Source organism: Haplochromis burtoni, unplaced genomic scaffold (genome assembly GCF_018398535.1).
Source record: "Haplochromis burtoni strain Fernald_Lab_line unplaced genomic scaffold, NCSU_Asbu1 Contig_7, whole genome shotgun sequence".
NCBI classification, from domain to species: domain Eukaryota; kingdom Metazoa; phylum Chordata; class Actinopteri; order Cichliformes; family Cichlidae; genus Haplochromis; species Haplochromis burtoni.
In genome coordinates, this window is record NW_024582368.1 from 2473706 (window position 1) to 2497190 (window position 23485).

Consider the following 23485-nt stretch of genomic DNA (forward strand, 5'->3'; position numbering starts at 1 on the left):
ACACACTGCCCCCCTAGCACCCGAGCTAATGTATCACCTCTGGATTACAGTAATATCAGTCTGATAGATGTTTTCTGAGTGGAAAGGGCCACGCATGCCCCAAACAGGAGCTGCAGTTGCTGGGTGTAGCTCTGCGGAGATGGGGCTTCTGCTCCTGGAGGTTTATTATACTTCTACCCCCTTCCTCTCCTGAGTCCAGGATCCTATTCCTCCTCCCAGTCCATTCATCCTGCCTTCCTTCACCATTCTTGGGCTACTTGTGTGCGTATGTACATGCATGCATGCCTGCTTTCATGTGTTAGTCACAGGTCTCTACTATGAGGCCCGACAGCCATCCTGGGGCGATGCCTGGGTCCCTCCAGTCAACTTTACTGCCTTCATTTGGCCTGATGAATGGCTAGCTGCCTTATCAGTCCCTCTGCCTGCAATCTCAAGTGGTTCCCTGGAGCCTCACAGTGCCTGCAGCTTTGGTCGCTCTCTTCAGCAAGCAGTCTTTCTGCCTCTTTTTACACACACACACATAGAGCAGAGACATTGCAAACAGAGGCGCACAATTACATACAGATAATACTATTCTGGATGTACAGTTCAAAAACGACATGCACACGAATGAAAACAATGCACTGACTGTAGCAGCCAAAACTCTGCGGCGCTCAAACACACACACACACACACACACACACAAGCATGCTGCTCACGTCAGCTAGCAAATCCATCATCTTTATTTCTTCCCCAATGTGCTCATATTTTTCTTGTGGCTGCACCATGCTCACAAAAATATTTATTTTTGCTGATTTTTTTTTCTTGAGGAAACACAAAAGAAATCACACCTCTCTTTCTCCCTGGCTCATGCCAAAATAATCAATGCTTTCCAGAGAGGGACTTGTGGCGCGACATGCGTGGAGGGAAGGCAGAAGGATGCAGACATAGCTCCAGGGCTCTGGTTGTAGATAATAAGTGAGGAGCAGTCCTTGGGTATGTTTTACAGCTATCAAGACTCATCATATTTGACATGCATTCTGGTGTTTACACAGTCTCCTCCGTAAAATCCTCTCCAGCTATAGAAGGGAACAGGGTGCACGGAGCACACACAACGCAGCACGTACACATTCTGCACACAAAAGTGCTTTAGAAAAGAGGAGCCAGTTGTTGCCTTTGCTTTCTCTCTTTCTCTCCCCCTTTTCTCCATGTCCCATCTCGTATCCACGGCACAATTGGTGGAGTTAGCACCTGTCAGCTGACTGACTTCTTGTTCCCGGTGGCTTATGAAAAAATCATGGCTGCTGGGCTTCAGAGGCTGCTTTCCCATCAATATGAATTCACCATGGTCTTCATGCAACATTAGGCCAGGTCCTGTTTTCATACAGCAAGCCACACGCTCCTTCGTCTGTTATACACAAGAGGAAATGAAAAGAGTAAATAGTCCTTTTAGAATGTTGCATTCGATCATGGGTGGAACCAAGTCGCCTATGAAAAGGACCAGTATACTTGGCGCTCAAAAGCACATTTGCTTTTCATCCCCAGATATTACAGCACCGTGCTCTGTGTCTTTTATTAGTGTGTCCTGTTTTACTGTAAATAAAACAGTACGATTCTCAGCAGAGCCCTGCATGCTTGTCCCTTATTGTTATATTCCAAGCAAGCATTTACACACATGGTTTGTATACACAAAGCAGCACTGTATGTAATGCAGCAGAGTTATACAGAGGCAAGTAGATTATACTTATAGACTGCAGCACTGGATGAACCAAAAGATCTTCAGCCAAAAACAGCATGGATAATTGAACCCACTCAAATGCTGAATAATGCTAATTTAACTATTTTTACTAACGTAAAGAAAGATGCAGACATTCAGCTGTAAATTTTTCAAAACAATGACTGCGAGCTCATGGTCTTTAAAATAGTATTTGTTTTACAAAGTTAATTTTTTATCGTGTGTGTGTGAAAATTACACCATAAATTTACTGCATTTATACTACTTATATTATATCGCAAGAAGGTAACATTTCTTTTTTTCCATATAACTCTGATGATCTTTTTTCATTTAAAACTAACTCCCCGTTTTTATAAATTCCAAAAATACAAAAAAATAAAAATCAAGAGTTTCAAATGTTAAAACACAAACTCAACTGGACAAAAGCCACAAGAATTCAAACAAAATAATCTGACATTTTTGGACATTAAGTTTATGAAATCTGACATTAGATGCTGTTTGTGCCTTTTCCAAAGAGTCAGAGGACTAATTACTAATAACTTTCAGCTGGAAATTGGGATGTATTAATCACTAATGAAGAGAAAATGAAGCGCTACTTTTGCAAACCTATAACAGCTAAATGGAAAAATAGTCAAATTGGGAATTTTTCTCATCAACCTGCTGATAAAATAATGACTAATATGGCCTTCCTTTCACATCTGCTTGACTCTACCTAAAAAAAACCACTGCATTACTTAATTTCTCCGTCTCTCTCTAACCCTTTTAAACATTGCTGAAAGTCAATTATCTACACCACTTCTCCCTGACATCGCTGCGTTAATACAAGTTGCTCTTGACCTTATGTTTGTGTGTCTTAGGCGTATGGGAGCGCTGTGCTTTTCCCTGATTGGATTAACTTCAGATGTGGTGTGTGTCCGTGTCTATTACACAGGCTGTGTTGTGATTTCGAACCTCGAGCCCAGTCCCCCCCACAACCCTCTTCCTCAGTCACTGTCCCACTCCTCTCCTCCTTTACACCTCCCTGAAGGCTTGCTCTCCCTGCATGCCATCTCCCAACACCCCCCACACAAGGATTTTTTTAATGGATACACACACAGAGACACACACACTCACATATGCCTCAGCTCATGCCTCCAAACAGTCATATCCCATGTGTCTATTGCGCTGTGATGGAATGCCTGAAGAAACCTTTCATCCCTCCATCTGCACTTCTCTCTCTGTTCAGTTTTTCCAAGTCTGGAGGGGTCATCTCAGACAGAGAGCTTATAATCAGCTCAATTAACTGAGTATGATCACCATGGAAAATTGGTCTGGGTTATAACATTATCATTAGCGCCTCAAGTGCAGTCACAATGGGACAGGGCAGTCAGATGAGCGTGAGACTAATAGGAAGGGAGGATGTAGTGAAGAACAGGAAGCAAAGGCATGGACACAGTTTGTCTTTGTTGAGACACATAATGTTGGAGGAAGTATATTATGAAAGAGAAAATGGGCCTTTAAAATATTAGTATTCAGAAGAGCTAAAAAGAGCAAGTGTCCTCTGACACTGCAGACTGACAGCCACAGTGAGGTGTTGCAGAAGGAGCTCCACTGTATACAGGATAGATAGAATACCTGCTGGCTTAAAACCAGAAGTTCATCCGGTAATTGTAACCAAGAATATGACATTTGTCTCTTTTTGTGGCTTGCTCAAGGTGTCAACACCTTTCGTATACCCAAGATTTTCTTCACTGTGGCTCACGTGCCCCCAAGCAGCCTGTTTGATCTTCTTGAGGACTGTCAAGTTAATGCGTGACTCCATGGAAATTGAATTCTGCATTTATTTACACGGCAGGTTAATAGAATAGATGCCTAGATGATTTGAAAGTCAAACAACCACACCTGCTATTCATTTCTGTCCCCCCCCCCCTTTTTTTTTTCCACAGGAGCAGATCCACTGTTTTGTTCTGTATAGCTCGAATGCACAAAGAGAGGATGATAATGAACTGGATGGCTTATCCTCAACATTCTCGCTGTAAAATACATCGTATTTTAATACAGAAACGACAAATAAATATTTCCATGATGGAAAAGCAGGTCTTGAGAATATTTTCCAACATCCTCATCTACATTCTGCAATCCCCTTGAGTGGCCTATATAAACTGACGCTCTTTGTGTGCACGTGTGCCGAGAAACACTACCTAAGGTCTTGTACACACATTGGCCCAGTTTGAGTAAAATCAGTGTCAATGCGTCTCTAATCGTGCGTGCTGGTGCACGGGCACGTGTGTGAGCCTCTTCTGGAAGCTTTAAACAGACTTGTCATGTTGGGCGATGCTGCTGTCAAACACGGGACAAATCTGAGCACGCCGGTTGAATGCTGAGAAATGTCTGTCAGTCGTCTAGACGTTGGTCTCTCCATTGTGATTAGCATCACTTAATATTCATGCGCACTTATCTGACTGCTGAGATGGTGCCAAACTGACTCCGGCTGCTTGAGTGCATCAGTGAAGCAGTCTTCCTGAGATAAACACACGAATGACATAACACCCATGTGGCTTTACAAGAGTGTCAATATGTGGCGTCCTTGCACTCTCTGATGGTGTCACAGGTCAATTCAACAAGAGGAAAGTGATATCCTTCCCATACAGAGGACTGAAGGCCTGCCTCTTTGTGTGGTAAGCTTGTTTTTAGCTTGTGCACAGACAAAAATGTGGATAAGCTAAACAACATTGCCACTTGCTGGCTGTTTTAAAGTACTGAACTTTAAAGTACTCTAACTCGATTATCTAGTTAGAGTGAACTCATATGGGGTCACAGTCCTAAAATTGGCATAGATTTTTGTGCAGGCTTCTGTTAAAATCTATAGTAGTGAGTAGCACATATATGGGACGGTTTGTAAATCTACTATATCTTCTCTGCATGGTCTGCAAAATTTAAAAGGCTTTTCACGCGGCACACGGCATCTTCCTTCCCGAACGCTAAATGCATCAAAACAGGAACCTCTTGAATTATTTTGTTTCATATTAGCAGTTGTACGTGTCAGTTTTGTTTTCTTGCTTCTTTACCACATATTTTTTCCTACCTCTGAGAGAGTATGTGAATGTGTACCATTGTGGCACTATGACAGTCACGGCCGGGAGGAGGAACAGTGGTGTGCACGCTGCAGATGGCAGCACACATTTTTTCATTCCTTAAACAGACACAAAAAGCAGCTAAGGGACCAGGACCTGTCTGTAGAATGTGCTGAGGAAGAGTAGGTACTTGGCACAAGTAGCAGAAACAATTAGCGTCACATAAGCAGAGGCCTGAAGCAGCGGGAGAGAGGGAGCGGGAGAGGATGGTGGAAAAACACGGCATCTCATTTTCACCAAGAGGACTTTAGCAGAGCTGTGCGCACACTCTGAGACATCCTCTTCCTTTCCCCATCACAACTCAAACATTTTTCAGAGACAGTTTGTGTCATGGCTCATTTAAGTGATGCGTTCTTGTCTGCGGCATGTTTTTGTTTGTATCTGTGCATTCTTAATTAGGGAATAGACAGAGGAAGCTCTGTGTCCTTGGAGAGACCTTGCATCCCACTCACATCCCCAAAATTCCTTTTTGAACATTCCTGGCTACTGTCTTCCCTGTTCCTGTTTTGAAGTTGTAAGACGAGACGATCTGAAAGCGTGTTTTCTGAACACGCTCCGTCGCACTTGCTCTATGAAACACTGCTCGTTAAACTTTACCTGCTTTACAGATAAGCTCAACAAAGATGCAAAACATTAAAAAGAATAAACTCCCTGCAAAGCTTGTAGGTTCAGTTTTTCTTTTTTCAAGTCCGTCTTAACGTAATAGTCCCAAATGACAAAATGAATGATATTTCTCTGCAGTCAGTTCTGCTTCCCATACTGCTTGTGAAGTCATCTCTCTCCAGCATGGATAACACTGTAAGGAGAATTCACCATTCTTGTGCTTTCTGAGCTACTGTGCATTCAGCGGTTCAATTCAAAGAATGAGTGGAGAACAAAAGGTGGAGCAGCAAACAGCAAGTAAACAATAAACACTGGACAGGTTGGCGAGGCCTGCAACCAAAGAAGAAAACATGCAGTTTCAAATCCAGAGGTACCTGCACAAAAGCACAAAAGCACACAGAACAAGAGAACATAAGAAAAAGCACAAACTGCATGAGTAAGAAGAGAAAAAGTTAATGGCATGCAATATTGACGTATACAGCAAATGTACTGGGAATTAAAGAGAGAAGAGTAGATCAAAGGGCCATCAGCTCATCACTGGAGGTCTCCCGGGCACCTCTCCCTGTAGAAGCTTATGAAAGAGATGGTTCGCATTCAGCTTTAACTGCAAGCTTTATCAGAATAGTTTTAGGCCTATTCTATTGATAGGAAGGCAACAGCAACTCAAATAACCACTCATTACACCCAAAGTAACCAGAAGAGCATCTCTTGATGCACAGCACGTTAAAGCTTGAGGCAGATGGCCTACAGCAGCAGAAGACCACGTCATGTATTGTTTGGATTTTTTGTGACAAGGTTAAAATCTGCTCTTTTTGGACTTCTGGAGAGTCGTCATTGTGTATAGGTACTGCTCCGGATTGTAAAACTTCCCAGCAGCCTACATCAATAGCAGCATAGCAAAGGTATGGAGTCACTTGTCAAGATTGGTTCATTGAAATCTCTGCCAAGGATGCCAGGTATCTGTCATCATCCTAAAATTGGAGTATTTGGACAGGAGAGATCAGGAAAGTGGAGGTGTGAAAGTGACCCAGATGACTCTACAACTTGCTTGTATCCGCCACAAAATTGTTGATTACTGTCAGTACCAACCTTTTATCAAATGTCCCAGAGGAAATATGCACATGCAACTCTGTCATTACTGTTACTGTTGCCTAAATAAGTCTTCGGTGTTTCTGATTGTAATTTGACAATATCATACTGAGCGTGTGGCCCTGTGTTGGCTATTTCCTCAGTGCAATATGTGAGCTCAGCCTTGACTGAACATGGGTTTGATGATTTGCTAGACTTTGCTTAGGTTCCAATTTCACCATTGATTTTTTTTTTTTTTTATAACTAGAGCATCCTCTCCTGGGCTTTGTCACTGTTACTGGTGTGTGTGTGTTTTTTTTTAACCTATAATGATCACTCTCTATGTAGCTGTGTAACTAAATTAGTAGTGATGTGTACACAGTACATGCTGAGGAGACAAAGACAGCTAATGTCAATTAATATCAATTATAATACCTATCTAAAATACACCAACATTAACAAATTTACAAATAACCCACTGGTAACATGAGAACAAGTGAGCATGTGAAAGTAAAGCTGCTAAACTCCTGAATGTACTTCACTTATGAGTCATTTTTAAAACGATAAAAGTGTTGATTCTGCTGTCCAAAGTTACATAAATAGGTTTTCGCCCTAACTTCATTCTTTATTTATTTCACCACTTTTTGACTTCTTGCCCCTGGGTTGCACATACTGGCTTGGTTTTGTTGGACAACTGCCCTTGAATAAACACTGCAGATGGTCTGGATGACCTCAGCTGAAATACTGTAGCCATAATTGCTGACTTGCTCAGCCACCCTTTAAACTGCACTTCTTCCATGATATCTTCCAAGATATAAAAATATCAGGACTTAAATTTAACAGGACAGTAAAAGTGGAATTTCTGTGGTTCGATAAGGTTCAGCTCATGCATACCTTTCAACAAGGTTAGAATATAGATCAAGTTTCAGAGGAGCCACATTTTTTCCCCACATCACAATAACTTTAACATTTGGTCTTAACTTTCTCATTATTTTTGTTAATGTCTCTGTTGTGGTGCTCAACATACCCAAATGCCTGTCGGATTAAGCAGGGCAGTACCAGTACATGCATTCAGTACACTACAAAGGAAAACAAAAAAGAAAGCCTCTTTAGCCAGCCTACCACTAGGAGGCAGCAATGCAGGCTAGAAAACAATAAGAAAATGCGCTTGAATCTCAGTGAAGGATTATTAAGTGTCAGATCACATATCTTCCCACTAAACGGATATGAAATCTTAGAGATAGCTGTCAGAAATAAATGAAATGGCTGATTTTTGATGGCTATATGAAACTGAAAGTCGTGATTTTGATACCGTACATATATTACAGCTTTGCAAATCTGCATCTTGCTTGGGAATAAAGCCGTTTTGTTAAAGTGGCAAAACATAGGATGTTACTCTTCCTCTTACGGTGGCCGCTAGTTGTTTTTATTCAATTGTTTTAGCACATAAATTAACACAGGGGGATAATGGGGAATTAAAGATTCAAGTTTCTAATAGTTGTTCGCATTGTTTATTACACAGTAATAAAGTGCAGATTAATAGATGGAAACTATAAATACAACAGTCTTTCTGTACTATTTTTTGAGGACTCGCTGTCAACCACGGGTAAATCTCAAAATCATTAAGAAAGATTTGTTAAACTGTTAGCAGTCGGACGTACCGCCCACGGGACATTGGATGGTTTAGGGGACTAATAGGACTGCTAAGGGGTTAAATAACTAAATAAAATAAATAAATAAATGCAAGTTATTAAAAAATACATTTAAAAGATAGTTGTCCATCTTATGCTTTGTTTTCTGATTTTCATTCCATCGTGTGTTTTCCTAAATGCATCAACCTTGTGCTATCTTTTGCAATATCATTACAAATCAATACGTTGAGCGAAACCCTCTTAAAGGTTAACCAAAACAAATACAGACTGGCACAAAAAGGCCTGACACAGTGAGAACTGGTAGATTCAAACAAAGAAGCTGCCCTGTGTTTCTTTACGAGAGCCCACAGCAGTAAGATAATGGCTGCAGAGATTAAAGTGCTTTTCTGTGTTGGACTCGCTCTCATACTAACAGGTATGCGATGACTTAAGTAAGGATGTGTGGTTGCAGTTTCTTGGATATCTCTGTTATCTCCATCTGTTTCATATTTTGTTGGTCAGGTGTGGGAAAATCTGCCTTTACTGGGAAAATCCATGGTATAGAGAATGTTGATCCCGTGCTTCAGTATGTAGCTAACAACTCACTGAGGGAGCACCCGGTCCTCACCAAACTCAGACTGGTAAGGTAACCAGACGAGCATAAAGACTGGATGATAACTTCATCACTAATTTCATGATGTTTCTACTGTAACATTTGCCACTTATCTTAGCAAGAAATACGTGACTTTTTTCAGTAAGATGAAACCAACCAAAACCTCTCTTGTTACCTTCACCGTGTTGTTTTTAAATTGCAGTTAATGCAATTTTGTTTCCAGAGTTTAAAAGCATAAATAGTAGATCAGGTGGTGACTCTAAATTTCCCATATGTGTGTTTGTGAATGTCTATGGCTGCCTGTCTCTTTACGACCTGTCCTGGTTTGGCCCGGCCTCTCACCCAGTGTCACCCTCGAGGACAAATAAATGGATATGGCAAATGGATTGATCAGGATTCTCTTGAACACCTTTCACTTAACATGCGCAGTCGTGCTTTGCCAGCATTAATTTACATGCTGAGGCCACCAGCAGGTTATTTAGGTCAGGTGTAGGGCGGGTGGTCATTTTATGCTCCAGGCTAAAAAACTAAAGATGATTGTGTCTTTGAAGTTGGGGCACCCAAACTTTAGGTCTCACTGCCATCTGATTCAACAACAGAATTTTTTTTTTTTAAAGTACCTGCTTAGAATAAAATGTATTTCCTGCTTTAGTGTGGTTTCTGTTTGAGTCAACTTTTTTATGATCTATTGATACATATATTTAAACAAGGGCAATACAAGTGGAGGAAGACAAAGAAGATAATTAACACAGGATTGAAGCAGTAATAGCTTTGATCACTAGAGGGCAGCATAGTGCAACAAAACCTTACCAAACTGCATGCAACCTTAGTTTCATGCAGTTTAACAACACAATGAGCGTGTTGTCTATTATGTTAGTCAGACATTATATACAGACAGGTAACGCATGAAAGGAAAAGCTAAACCATTATATGTGTGGTAGTGCGCTGATGGAGCCTGGGTATACTATCTCAGAGACAAAGCCAACATGAAGCTGTCTGAAGTTACCACCTTTATCCAGTTATGAAACATTTCAGCCCTTATGGTATGCTCTCTTCCGCAATGACAATGCTCAAATTGATGTATGAAAATCTACTGAATGGCTTGTTTGAATGAACTGAAACATGCGCTATAGCCATCGGATATTTTTCAGTTATGTCACAGTTGTTCGGCTGGATTGACATCTGGTGTCTTTGGACAGTCGTGCTCGAAAGCACACTCTGCTGTTATCTTTTTTTTTTTCTTTTTTTTTTAAACAGCAAATGAAGCAATATCTTTAGGAAGAACTGACTTTCATCCTTCTAGTAAAGTTCCAAAAACTGATAATAAATGTCAAGTATTGAAACTTTATGTTTTTTCTTCTTCTGGTTATTCACCTGGATATTAAATTGCTTTATATTTTCAATTCAGAGAACCCTTGAAGACCAGTGGAGTACAATGATGGTTGCCAGTGATCAAGCCCAACTGATGGCAAATCTCATTAGGCTGATTAATGCCACTAAAGCTATTGAAATCGGTGAGTGAGACCAAAAAGAAAAAGAAAGGCCATTTTAAAAGGCAACAAAAACTACTGTGGAATTAAACTATTTCATAATTATACCAATGCTGAATGTACTAATTAGTATCAAAGTGCTGATCCCATAATAATAATAATAATATTAATATAATAATAAAGACATTCTAAGTATTCTTCCAACTTATTATAATTTAATGCTTGCTTGAGTTTTTTTGTCTGAAAATGATTTTTTTGGCTTGAACTTTGCTGTCTGATTTTTTTTCAACCAGCTTAGTCGCACAACTAAATCACATCTTTTGACTAAATAAAGATTTACTTATTTTGATCATCTTGAATATAATGATTTGTTTGGGGGTTTTCAGACTTTGTAAATTTAAATCAGTGACTGGGAATTTTAACCAGAGGAAATCAAATGTTACAAATTCAGTCTTTTTAAAAGGCAGCAAAGTTACATTTGACAGATATTGAACTGTTTGTAGATTCAGGTCCTCGATGGTGTATTATCTGTTATCCATGTTATGCTGAAGATCCAAGTCTAAAGTGATTCTCCTTCAAATTATTATGCAGGGATGTACACTGGGTACAATGCACTGAATATGGCTTTGGCCATGCCAGAAAGTGGACGTGTGGTTGCCTGTGAAATAGAAAGCACCTACATAGACATTGCCAAACCATTTTTTAAAGAGGTAAGAACAGCACAAGACACTTGCACAACACCACAATTTGGCATTTTGCAAGTTAAGTAAGACTGATTGTTGCTTCTGTCAGAGCTAAATTGTGCAGAAGACAGCATGCTGTACATTCAGACTGTCAGTACATCTTCACAAAACACCGTGGTCTGGACAGTAAAAAGGTGTCTGTTCAGGAAAGTGTGTCACATTAGAAGGCACGGCTGAGCAGGAAAATCAATACCTTTTTTAGCTTTTGCAAACACTCACTTTAAAAATCCCTGCAGATTTTCTCAATTACTGCTATTTAACGTTTTCCATAGGCGGGAGTCGAAAACAAGATAGATGTCCGGCATCAAATCGCTATGAAGACACTGGGTAAACACTTTCATAAATCTGTGTCTGTTTCTTTCTTTAAAAACAAGCAATTAAACCATAAATACATATATTTATATCTCTGTTTCACCAGATGAACTGATAGCAGCTGGAGAAGCTGGGACATTTGACTTTGTGTTCATCGATGCTGATAAATTTAACTATGACAGATACTATGAAAAGTCTCTAGAGCTGATACGAAAAGGGGGCATTATTGCAATTGACAATGTAAGTCCACTTCACAGAAGCACAATTAAACTCTGTTAGGGAAGTCATGCTGCAGTGTCGACAATGGGGAGGTGTGCAGCATGTTTTTACAGCTCTGTTGTTGTTGTATTTGAAGGTGCTGTGGAATGGAAAGGTTGTGAATCCTGCTCCCAGTGACTTGACCTCACAAGGTCTAGATGCGCTCAATAAGAAGCTACACAAGGACCAGAGGATTGAACTGAGCATGCTCACTGTGGGGGATGGCCTGACTATTGCTATTAAACGCTAACATCTCTAGTTATAGGTCAGACATATTTTTTCAGTGCATCAGTTCTGATATCAAATAAAAGCACATAAATTCTTTATATTGAGTCTTTTGTTGGTGTATTTAACATCAAATTGAGTGTTATATTTTTTCAGTCTTTATTGTCTCCATGTGTTATAAGATAAAATGCCCATGTTATGGTGCTGACATTTCAACATTAATTTCCAGTGGAAAGACGAAAACTATGTCATTGATAATTGTTTTGTGCTTTTAGTTGCATACGTTTTTTGTTTTTTTAAATTTGACTATACAGAGTAGAGTGCACTGGTATCAAGTATTGCAATTTTGCCTTTGTATAGCACCACATTGGATTTCAAAAGCAGCAATCATCATGTGATTGAAGTGCAGAGATAGGAAACTAGGTGAGAATAGGTCTGCAATTGATTCCATTTTCATGGAATGATGTCTCATTGCAGTCTGATATGCAGCTGGTGAAAGTGAAGCAGAAAAAAGGGAACAGAGCTCAATCAGAGTTCAGTCAGCAATCAGAACATTTAAGTGGCCAAAACAACACTTTGGTGTGTTCTTCTAAAGAATGCATAGACTGGTGAGCAAAAGGTCAGAGGTAACCAGATTCTGTTGACATATGAAACTGAGATCAACATTTACTGAAGCAATGCAGAAGAGGGAGAAGGAAAAAAATGGCTCATAAATAAAACCTCATCACCTGGGGCTTAGTCGGGAATCACTACCAACAACTGAACATGACCGCAGAGCTTACTATGGCAATAACCCCATAGTGAAGTTCACAGGTGACACAGCAGTGTTGGTGCTCGTCATCACCACAGGCAGAAGGTAGACAGACTTGGGCTGTGGTGTAAGGAGAACAACCTAATTTTAAACATCAACTAAACTAAGGGATGATTGCTAAATTCGACAGATATTAAACTATCTCTACATCAGTGGGGCGGTTATGGAGTTTCCAGCTTCAAATACCTGGGAATACACCTCAACAACACCCCTACCTGGCGTGAACACAACATCATCGATTGCTGTATTTCTTGAGGAAGCCCTAGGCAGTGGGGCTGAACTCCAACACCCTCAGTTCCTGCTACAGGTGTGTTGTGGAGAACACACTGACTGCCTGCATCTCTGTGTGGAACTGCAGCTGCACTGTGGCAGAGAAGCAGGCACTGCAGCGGGTGGTTAAAGATGCACAGAGGACCATCAGATGTAGCTTACTTCCCCTCTCACACATTTACCCAGCAGGTACAAGGACAGAGCAACCTGCATCATGAGAGAATCCACCCACCTGGCACTGTTTCCCAATCCCCTCAGGCCGGAGGCCGCGCAGCATCAAGTCGAGGTCCACCAGGGTGATGAACAGCTTTTGTTCCCAGATGCTGTGAGACTGCTGAACTGTACCCAACCGCCACGCCTCTGAATACACACAATTTGCATTCTGTATTTTTAATGGACTTAATAAACTTTTAATGGAATTAATAGGTCATTTATTCATTTAAAAGTGTTTTATTTATGTTAGTATTATTCTTTAATTACATTTATATATATATTTTTAGCTTGACATTACTTTTATTATATTTTAATTAGGTCGTTACTTATTCTAATCATTATGAGCAGTGAGACCTCAGTAACTTCATCTCATCCTGTCTTATTTCTCCATGATGGATGACAATAAAGAACTTTGAACCTTGACCTGCATCACTGGCCTTTATTCATGATGTAACTGCTGACAGACGTCACAGGATGAATTCTGAAGCATGCAAGACTTCACTTTCTCCTGAGATTCAGTCAAATGATGAAAACCAAATGGGATAGTGCTTCACAGTACAAATGGCTAATGACCCAAAACATACTGAGAAAGCAACCCAAGGGTGTTACCTGGCAAAGAAATGAAATGTTGTCAAATGGCTGAATTAGTTACCTGACCTCAGTGCAAACGAACATGTCTCTCACTCTTTGAAGACAAACAATCAGCAGCTGAAGGCAGCAGAAGGCAGCTGCTTGTAAAGCATCCCAAAAGATAAAACAGAATTTGAGGGTGGAGGGTAGGGAGAAAGGTACATGTAGTTATGTAGTTAATTGCTGGAAATATTAAAAATATTCCTAAAATTCATACTAATTAATTACGCCAATCTGAATCTGTCCAATTACTTTATGAAAATAGGAGAATAGGTACATACAACGACGCTGTACAGATTGTTATAATGTTGTTGTTGATGATGATGATGATGATGATGTTGATGATGTTGAATGGTCATGTTACCGGCGTCACATGCTTAAAATGTGGTGTAAGCGCTGATCAGGTATTAGCTGATGCTACACCCTCTCAGCACCGTGGACAGCTCCATTCTGCATACCTAGCATATGGCGACGGTTATAAAAACCCTCGTGGAGCCTCACTTTACTGCACCTTTACAGCGCCGACACGATGCACAGCATGGATAACAGACTCTGCAACGCACACAGAATCGCAAAAGAGCTCGATTCACAACAAAAAGCTAGACATTTGCGACCGGATAGCGGTGTCGCCATCAGGGGGACGAAATGGACCAACCCGGTAAATGTACATGCAAAGTTTAATGACAAAGAAGTGATGCAGGGCTTGAATGATCGGCTGGCGGGATTCATAGAAAAGGTGCACCAGCTGGAACACAAGAACCACGAGCTGGAGAGAGAAATCGAAGAGATACGAGGCAAAGCAAAGCCCGCATCTTGTTTAGAGGAGGAGTATGGAGAAGAAGTCAGGAAGATGAGACAGCTGGTTCAGGAAATTGCACATCAGAAGCATCAGATTGATATTGAGCATCAGAATTTAGAGGAAGAGCTTTCCACCTTGAGACGGCAATGTGAACAAGAGGTTCGTAGCAGATCCGATACTGAGAGTAAAATCATGGTCCTGAAGAAGGACGTCAGCGACGCGTATCAGGCTAAACTACACCTGGACAAGAAAGCGCAGTCCCTCGTAGATGAAATCCACTTCCTGAAGAACAACCATGAGGCCCAGGTGGCAGAGATATTGGACCAAATCCAGGGAGCGCAAGTAACTGTGAAAGACCACGAATTTGGACACCCTGGCGTCACTGCGGCACTCCGAGACATCAGGGCACAGCTGGAAGGTCACAGCGCGTCCGACATTCAGCAGATAGGAGAAACTTTCCGATCTCAGATTGCAAGATTAACGGAGGCAGTTGACACCAAGAGAAAGGCTTTAAAAGCGAGCCAGCAAGAGATTCAGCAGTACAGGAAGAGCTTGCAGGCCAAAAACATCGAGTTGGATTGCGCTAAAGGTACCAGAGAAGCGTTGGAGAAGCAACTTCATGACGTCGAGGATCGCCACATGGAGGAAATTATTCACTATCAGGTAAAGTGGTTTTCATGTTATAATCAAGCCGTGCGCATTGTTTATATGCTCACTTAACAAATGTTATCTTTTCTGCCCTAGAACACAATCAAAGAACTTGAAAATGAGCTCATTAGTTGCAAATTCGACATGTCTGGTTATCTGCGGGAATATCAGGATCTGTTGAACGTGAAGATGGCTTTGGATGTGGAGATACTGTCTTACAGGTATTATTATCACGGTGGCTAACTTTTGTCTTCTATGGGAAAGAGATTATTTATGTACTCCATAGACTTCCACATAGATCCCACTTTTCAGACTCTTAGATTAAAGCAGCTCATAGTGCTTTGATCATGCACTAAGAGCCCTGCATTTATCTAGACTGAAGCTAACTTCATTGTCCCGGGAAATCAATGACAGTGCAGTGCTGTGGAAATGATGTTACTGCAACAGTCAGTTGGTAATGTAATGAGAACAGTTCTTTTAAGGGTCTAGATGGAGAACATTACATTACAGTGTCTATGTCATGTATGAGGTCAGCCTTTGGTAAACTTTAGGTGAAATGTCAGGTGTTTGATGACATTTAAAAGACAACCAACACTTAACATAAGATTTGTCTTTCTTGTCCTGCAGGAAACTTCTCTGTGGTGAGGAGGCTCGGCTGTCCACAGAGTCAGACACACACATCTCTTTGCCCTATATCTACCATCAGTCCCCTATTTACACGCTTCCTCGCCATAACCGACCGGGAGGCCCACGCAGGCGAGCAGAGCCCCACTACAAGTTTGTAGAGGAAATCATAACAGAGACCACCAGGGAAATTGAGATGTCAGAATTTGAGGATACAGGCTCAGAAGAGGGAAATAATGAGCAGGGATGTTCCAAAAGTGAGAGAGGGAGCGGTAAGAAAGAGAATGATAGCAAAGATACGAGAGAGAGAGAAGGTGACCAGATATCTGACAGTCAGCAGAATCAAGTCTCAGTGGTAAATGAAGAGAATGGACGTGATGGTGGGGGTAAAGAGAGTCCTGATCAGGATGAAGGTGGTGAAAAGGGTTATAAAAATAAAGAAGGGTCACAGGAGACTGAAGTGGCTGAGAATGACGAAGAGAACAGCATAGATAAAGTTGCACAAAAGGAAGATTTATTGGATGAAAGCTTTGTTGTTGAAGAGCTTGAGCATCAAGAAAAAGCTGAAAGCACAGAAAAGGTGGAGATGACAACAGTTACAGTGGAAAAGGCTCAGACAGAGCTTTCTGTTAAACTTTATGATAAACTCCAAGTTAATACTGAGAACAAATCTGAGGCATGTGATCAAGGACATGGTGAGCAAATAAGTTTGACCTCAGCTCTTGCAAATAAGTCTGTTGGCGAAATCTCTGTTCATGAGTCTGAACAATCAGAAAAAACTCAAGAGCTAGGCAACGCTATTCAGGTTCAGGATAAGGTTAATCTTAATTCTGAAACAGATGAGAAGGCCACAGGTTTGACTGCTCAATCAAATTCACATACAGCACTTGTGAATGAGAGAAAGGAACATGCTGATACAGAGCCAAAGGAAAGCAGCAAATCTGATGCTGCAGCTGAGCACAAAGTAGCAAAAAGCATTCAAGATACAAGTAATGATAGCAATAAAGACCAAGAGAAAGAATCATCTCTTACATCTAATGTAAAAAGTCTTCCTAAAGTGGAAAGTCTACAAGCAAATGCTGGGGATAGAATTCAAAAGGTTCAATCTGCAGTGCCAAAGGAAAAAACAACCTTAACTGCAGAAATCAATGAGTTTCATCAGGGGGCAGCAGACAGAAACCAAGCACAGCAACCAAAGGGGTCTGATGACTCCGATCGTAAATGATCCTTAAGGTAATACTTGGAAGGTGGACAGTGTAAAGTCAGAGAAACACAAGGGCAATAAAACCAAAACAGGGTTATGGAAGATGTGAAGAATGCTTCCATTTAATGAGACAGCAGTTTAAACAGGCAAATATCAGGCAAACAAAAAGAGAATGGCTTATCTAATTCAAGCATGAAGCAGAGTCAAGCAAAGAGAACAAATCTCAAGGCTGCAACTTCTTTTCCAACACAGAGAACACAATTTCTCTAATGTTTGCTGGAGTCTTGCCTCTGAACCTTAAATCAGCTTGTGATGTATCAAAAAATCCCTTTGAATCACGACAAAACATGTATGAATGTAAAATGAAAGCTGCCTTTAATTTTTTTTTGTCCATCATTATCTGCTTTGGTATGTGCTGACAAATAAATGTGAGATTAAAAGATCCTCTGATTCTTACTGTGAATGGAGCTGTTATATTTATGAAACAGCTAGCTCGTAACATACATACTGTTTACACTGATTGCTACTGTGATGCTCTAAACATATTAAACGCTTCTAATAAAGCTACTTCACTTACTTTGATTTTGAATGCATAAATGAGACATTCCTTTTAAGCCTATACCTAAAGAATTAAACCTGCTAGTACAATTAGGAGACATATCACATGAAATCAGCCGTATTTTCATTTTGAAACCTTTCTTTTTAAATGATTAAAAATAAGTTTGTATTTATTTTTTGCATTTTACACAAAATCCCAACTTTTTTGGAAAGGAAAGTAGTTGTAGGCTTCCATGAGGATTGATTCTCTCATGTCGTGCTGTTGCTTGTTCGTTAGTTTATTGATTGTTCAACGGTGTCCACTCTGTGCTCAACATCTGTTTTTGATATTTTATACCATATCATTCTCTACTGGACTTGATATTTCCAGAACTTTCCCGTTTCCGTCTACTAAATATATCAGATGAATGTGGGTTTGACAGTAAAATCATCTATCATCCTTCCCAAAATATCACTTAAAAGACCCTGAATAACTAAGCAACACACATACACACACAAAAAAAAACCCTCAAGTGGCATGCTAGCTCCAACTTCAATCACCTTCGCAAGACTTGAAGCAGTTGATGGTCCTCATTAAATCTGACAACCTTAGATGGCTGAAGGGTGAATGGCATAAAGTGCTTTAATTTTGGTGTTCAAAGCACACAGAAGACTCAAGGAAGTTGAGACTGCTGTCTGTGCTGCAAAAACGCTGACAGTCTGATTACAGAATTACTAAATTACCTTTCTTGCAATATATTTGAACTATTTTTTCCTGCTCTGTCAGAACAACTTTAATTTGACAGAGGCTTAACAGTTTAAGTTTCTTAAAATATTTTGCCTCATTTAAGAGGTATTCACACGTCAGATAAGCAAGCAAATTTGACTGAGTTAAGAGACCCTGATCCTCTTTCAAAGTTTAATATTAACCAGTTAATAAATATGGTATGGTTAGTGGTAATCTACCATCGAATACTAGAGTACGTTTGTGGAGTTCAAAGACTTTATTGAAAATTAATACACACACAGAAGGACCTTCCAGTGGGCTCTTTGCTCTGAGTAGGGAAGCACTTTTGAGGGTGTACACGTGCAACTTCAAGTGAGAACTCTTGTTCTAGAGATTGACAGTTTGGCATTACTAAGAACATCAATGATGCGTCTCCCAGATCTGTTAGTACAGAAACAAAAGCTTGTTCCCGTTTGTTTGGCCTTGTACACAGGTGTCTTTCAAACTTGCAGTTCCAACTTTAAGCAACCCCCCAAACGATCAAGTTTTAGGGAAGGTAACATGTGCAGCTTTAACAGAACATGAAAAACTGCAATGGACAAAGCAAAACAAAACATCACAGGGATTTATTTTGTCCTTGTGTGCATCGACAGGTAGGTTTCGACCACATTTAAATATTAGCAGAAAAAAAAAAAAAGTAGTGTACTAGTGTACTTAACAAGGTTGCAAATAACTGGATGACAAAGGAATATCAGATGGTCATGAGTGTGAATTCAGAACAAGTATGACAATGCTCCCCAAATATCAATGTATTGATGTTTACACATTAAAAAAAATAAAGAGGAGTGTCTTGGATTATCACAATAAAGCCACACAGAATTGATGACAAAGTGATTGTATTTATCGGATTATTATGGCAGTGCTGGACAGGAACAATGACATGATTTATAAATATTATGCCAAGAACTGTCTCTTGAACAGATGCGACTACAAAGTAAAAAGCAACAAAAGATAAAATGTACCACTGACAGAAGCACCAACTTGAAGTGGTACTCAAGAGTTTGTTGCAGTAGCCTTTGAACCATTCTCTCCAAGATATCCCCTTGCTGGCTTGAGTTGGACATGACATTTAAGGCCAGGTTCTTCTGATATTCCCTAGTCCTTCCAGTATGAGGAAAGCTTAGGCTTCCAATTCCAAGCCAAGACCCAGCTTGTGGCCTCCTGCGTTGATGTTCTTTCCGTCGACCATACCAGAAAGGGTGAGTTTCACACCTGCACACAAGATGAACTCACATTAACAGTTACAACATTCCTTGCTTAAATCACATTCTGATACTTGTGAGAAAAACGTAGGCGGTTAAGTGTTTCTATAAATGTCTCTGTTATAGGTCAGTTTAGGGCTGTGCGATATGACCAAAATCTCATATCCCGATATAAGAATTCTATCGTCCTGATAACGATATAAATCACAAAAATGTAACATTTTCTGTAAATTCTGTGAATCTCGGGCAGCTCGACTTGCGGGAAGTGTTTCCAGCTGTGCTTCATGTAGCTGGAGTCGAGTGTTTTAACAGATGCATGAAACGATACATTTTTAGACATAAGTTGTAACAGCCGCCATTTTCTTTGTGAGTATTTATTACACGGCGTGCTGCGGGGAAAAGCCTGTTCTAACGTTTGAGTCTAAGGTTTATTTTTTAGCACCTGGCGGCTCTTTTTTTACTTCTCTTTTAACAGGATCTTGAGCTTTATTGTGAAAGGTTTATGTGGAACATAAACAAGCGGACACGCGATGGCGTTATCGTCGTTGTTGCTAACGACGACGCATAAAACCAGGCGCTTGTCCGTCCGTAGTGTGGTTATATTAAATATAAGAGAAAGAGAGAACTTTAAGAAATTAATATAGCCACTACAGTGACCATCAAAACAATGAAAAAATATTACCGTAAACAGTTTATTTTGCGACACCACGAAACAAACGATAGCGTAAAATGAAACGATAGACATTTTTAGATCCTCATCAGATATATATATCGTTATATCGAACAGCCCTAGGTCAGTTCATTTATTTATATATAGATCAACAAGTCTAAACTTCTGTGTGGAACAGCGTTAGATTAAAGGATACAAGATTAATATGTGTCGTAAGAATAGATGTTAATTAACTTTTCAGCAGTTGATGAACCTGTAAAAAAGCAACTCACCTGGTCTAAGGGTTTGGGTGTACCCAACACCAATAAGACTATTGTTGTTCACTTTAGCCTAAAGGGTGGGGGAGGGAAAAAAAGTATTTAAGAGTCAGTGTAAGACAATCACTTTTCCTTTTCCACGTTATTCTGAAACCCTGTGCTCAACTACTTACACTGATGGAGGCATCGTTGTCCAGCTGGTATTTGGCTGCAATACCAAAGCGTGTGCTGTTGCTGCCAGCAGTCCATGCCAGGTTGACTGCAGTCTCCAGATTGTCGCTCACCTTCTGGTAGATGGAGCCACCAAACTCAGCACCGTCATTGCTTCAAAGATCATAACACAGATTTTAGGCAACAAGAATCCAAATATGGGATTTCTTAAGAAAGTGTCAATTGACTATAACTCATATGCTTCCAATTTCTCAGAGTTAGGCAGCGGTTTTGGAACTATTTTGAAATTATTTATTATAAATTTGGGGAAAACATTTTAAAATTAAAATCCAAATGAGTAAAACATGATCTCTACTTACACATTGGTATGCAGTTGGAAGTCTCCCGTCTTGTAGCCAATGGCAAAGTTGTTGCGCGCCATTTTTGATTTGGCGGTGTCAAAGCTCATCTGGTAACCAGCGAGCCATCCCTCGTATCCAATGACAGCAGCTCCGTGGATGGTGGGGCCAGCAAAGTCAAAGTCAACATCGCAGCCCAAGTTGACGTACTCACGCTTGTAGGCAGCCTTAACTTTGCCGCTCTTCTTGCTGTTGATGAGAAAAAAAGTCAGTTTTCTAAACTAAAACTCAAATAAAAACTTTTAAATCAAGTCCAGCTGAGAGGTTACATTTCTCATAGTATAATAATAAAAACCCATTTGTCTCAGCAGTGGTGTTTAGTTTTAGCATGACACTGTAGCTGTAAACATGCTGTCTCCATGTAGCCACGTAACTCCACCCTCACTATGAAAGATGACACGCTTCCTCTGGGCCATGTTCCCTTTCCTCATGTGATTTATATACTCCAGAAAGAAAGCTTACTTGTTGTTGCCTCACCATATGAGCAGCATAGTAAAGTCCAACATATTTCTTCTAATGAAGTTCAACTAACTGCTAAAGCACATTTAAGTAAAAAGTAAAGTAAAAATAACTCAATAGGAATGACTGAGAGCCAGTCTCTGTAATGGCTTTTTAAAAAGACTACCTCCATACTCTGATTAAGGTCACATAACCAGCAACAACAACTCTCAGAAGGACATGGAGCAAAGATCTGGCTCCTATAATTACTAGTCTAAAGAAACGATGGTCATAACAAGATTCATTCATTAAGATTTCAATAAGAATTCACAGAAATTTTCATTTGATTCATCTTACCCAGTGTTTGGTGAGAAGGTTGTGTCAAAAGTCAACTTCAGTCCTTTGGCAATCTGTAAGAAACAATAATAAATCACTAATGAATGCTGTGTGGTCATCTTTAGAGTGTGTGTGTGTGTATATATATATATATATATATATATATATATTTGCTTTTCTGTGACATGTTGTTAAATAACAGCAAATGAATACATTCCTAACCTGATCTTCAACGGTGATTTCTGTTCCCAAGGTGTTGTCGGTATTCCACTTCTCAGTGAAGGTCAGGCCATATTCTGACCGCTTGTATTTAGTTTCCAGACTTCCCACGACTTTGCTGGTATCAGTGTTGGAGAACCCAGATGTTTTGAATTCCTGTAAGAGGCAATTTTAGAAAAAATGCCAACAACAAGCATAAGGACAAATTGCTTTGGCATCAAATTACCATAAGGCTGCGCTCTTATTGCAGTTTTTGGCTCACAAATAAAATGACGAAAGAAATCTTACCACTCCGCTGGCTGACTTTGTCTTGACATCAAGCTTCACCTGGCCAAATCCTTAAGGAAAGACACATTGATTTTTTTTTTCAAATTATTTTAAAGCTTTCCTACAATTTTAACACATTGGCCAAACCTTCAAAAATCAAATCATACCATAGCCTTTGTTGAAGATGTCCTTGGCAGACTTGCCCAGGTCAGCATATGAAGGAGGCACAGCCATTGTATCTGTGAACAGAATTAACATACTGTGGTACAATTATCTTAATTTTTAATAAACGAAGCTCCTTTCTGCTTGCTTTTTCACAAGTGGTCACAGTGGGTAGCTGTACTTGTGTCTGTTTATGATGTGAATGGAAACTGTACATGAATATAATAGGTAGACGTTGCTTTCACATTTTATCCCATCGAAGTGTGAAATACTGTCAGAGTCTGGAGGACATCTTCAGCATAATAATCTACTCTTTCTAAAGTTTTGACATCTGTAATGAAAACTAAGCCTTGCATTGAGGAGTTATAACCATTTCACCATCCCGCTGATGACCTGATGAGCAATGTACACTGCAGCAAAGTCAAACTTGTACTACTGTGCTCGTCAGAATACAGTCTACAACTCTATGGTGAAAGCAGCCTATCTGACTGATAAGAGGCAGCGGGCCTGGCTCTAATTAAACTACTCCTACGCATTAACTGACAGTCACAGCTAGGCGTGGCGAGGTACATGCCTGTTCCTATTAGGGAGATGTGTTACTTAAAATGATCGTTCGCTCAAGGAGTCCTCTAGTAGCATGGATAACCAACCATTCTACGTAGTGGATAACCAAAGCATAGCTAATGTTAAAGTTGTGAATGTTTTCCTAAAGTGCTTTTAAGCCACACATTTTACATTTTAGCAGCATTAAGCGCATAACAGCAAAACTGGCCAGTATTCCACGCGACATGTGTCAGGCGCAGCTAAAGCTAGCAGCTAACTTTGCTAGCCTGGAGAGTGCCGGTGTGTGTCAAGCGCTTCACAACTGATTAATCCGTGCTGTGAAGAAGAATAACATCGTAAGCCTAAATTAAGGAGTCTCTTACCAGTGGAAGATGATGCTAGCGGCGTAGGAAAGTGGTTTTTATTACAAATATTCCTCACAACGCAAAACCGAGGAAGGCGTCACCGGTTGGAGGGCGAGCTGAAGGAGACTTACTGCAACCAAATCCTGACCTATCACGTCGTAGCT

General features: G+C 40.2%; 3 protein-coding genes across 3 annotated transcripts; 2 read left to right on the plus strand and 1 right to left on the minus strand.

Annotated features, from left to right (window-relative positions):
• Positions 1 to 8436: 8436 nt before the first annotated feature.
• comtd1 (catechol-O-methyltransferase domain containing 1) lies at positions 8437 to 11871 on the plus strand. The gene is made up of 7 exons (XM_005914083.2): positions 8437 to 8565; positions 8652 to 8770; positions 10151 to 10256; positions 10824 to 10942; positions 11248 to 11302; positions 11394 to 11527; positions 11643 to 11871. Exons 1-7 carry the CDS (start codon positions 8511 to 8513, stop codon positions 11793 to 11795), a joined length of 741 nt encoding a protein of 246 aa, XP_005914145.1. The 5' UTR covers positions 8437 to 8510; the 3' UTR covers positions 11796 to 11871.
• Positions 11872 to 14046: 2175 nt separating this feature from the next.
• Positions 14047 to 17411, plus strand: LOC102314397 (alpha-internexin). The gene is made up of 3 exons (XM_005914088.2): positions 14047 to 15156; positions 15238 to 15362; positions 15769 to 17411. The coding sequence occupies exons 1-3, from the start codon at positions 14224 to 14226 to the stop codon at positions 16988 to 16990; spliced, it is 2280 nt and encodes a 759-aa protein (XP_005914150.1). The 5' UTR covers positions 14047 to 14223; the 3' UTR covers positions 16991 to 17411.
• Positions 17412 to 18495: 1084 nt separating this feature from the next.
• On the minus strand, positions 18496 to 23475 carry vdac2 (voltage-dependent anion channel 2). Its single transcript, XM_005914087.3, has 9 exons — positions 23340 to 23475; positions 22419 to 22490; positions 22273 to 22322; positions 21988 to 22140; positions 21787 to 21839; positions 20953 to 21180; positions 20596 to 20746; positions 20438 to 20495; positions 18496 to 19505 (listed from the first exon to the last, which is right to left on the minus strand). The coding sequence occupies exons 2-9, from the start codon at positions 22483 to 22485 to the stop codon at positions 19414 to 19416; spliced, it is 852 nt and encodes a 283-aa protein (XP_005914149.1). The 5' UTR covers positions 22486 to 22490; positions 23340 to 23475; the 3' UTR covers positions 18496 to 19413.
• Positions 23476 to 23485: the final 10 nt, after the last annotated feature.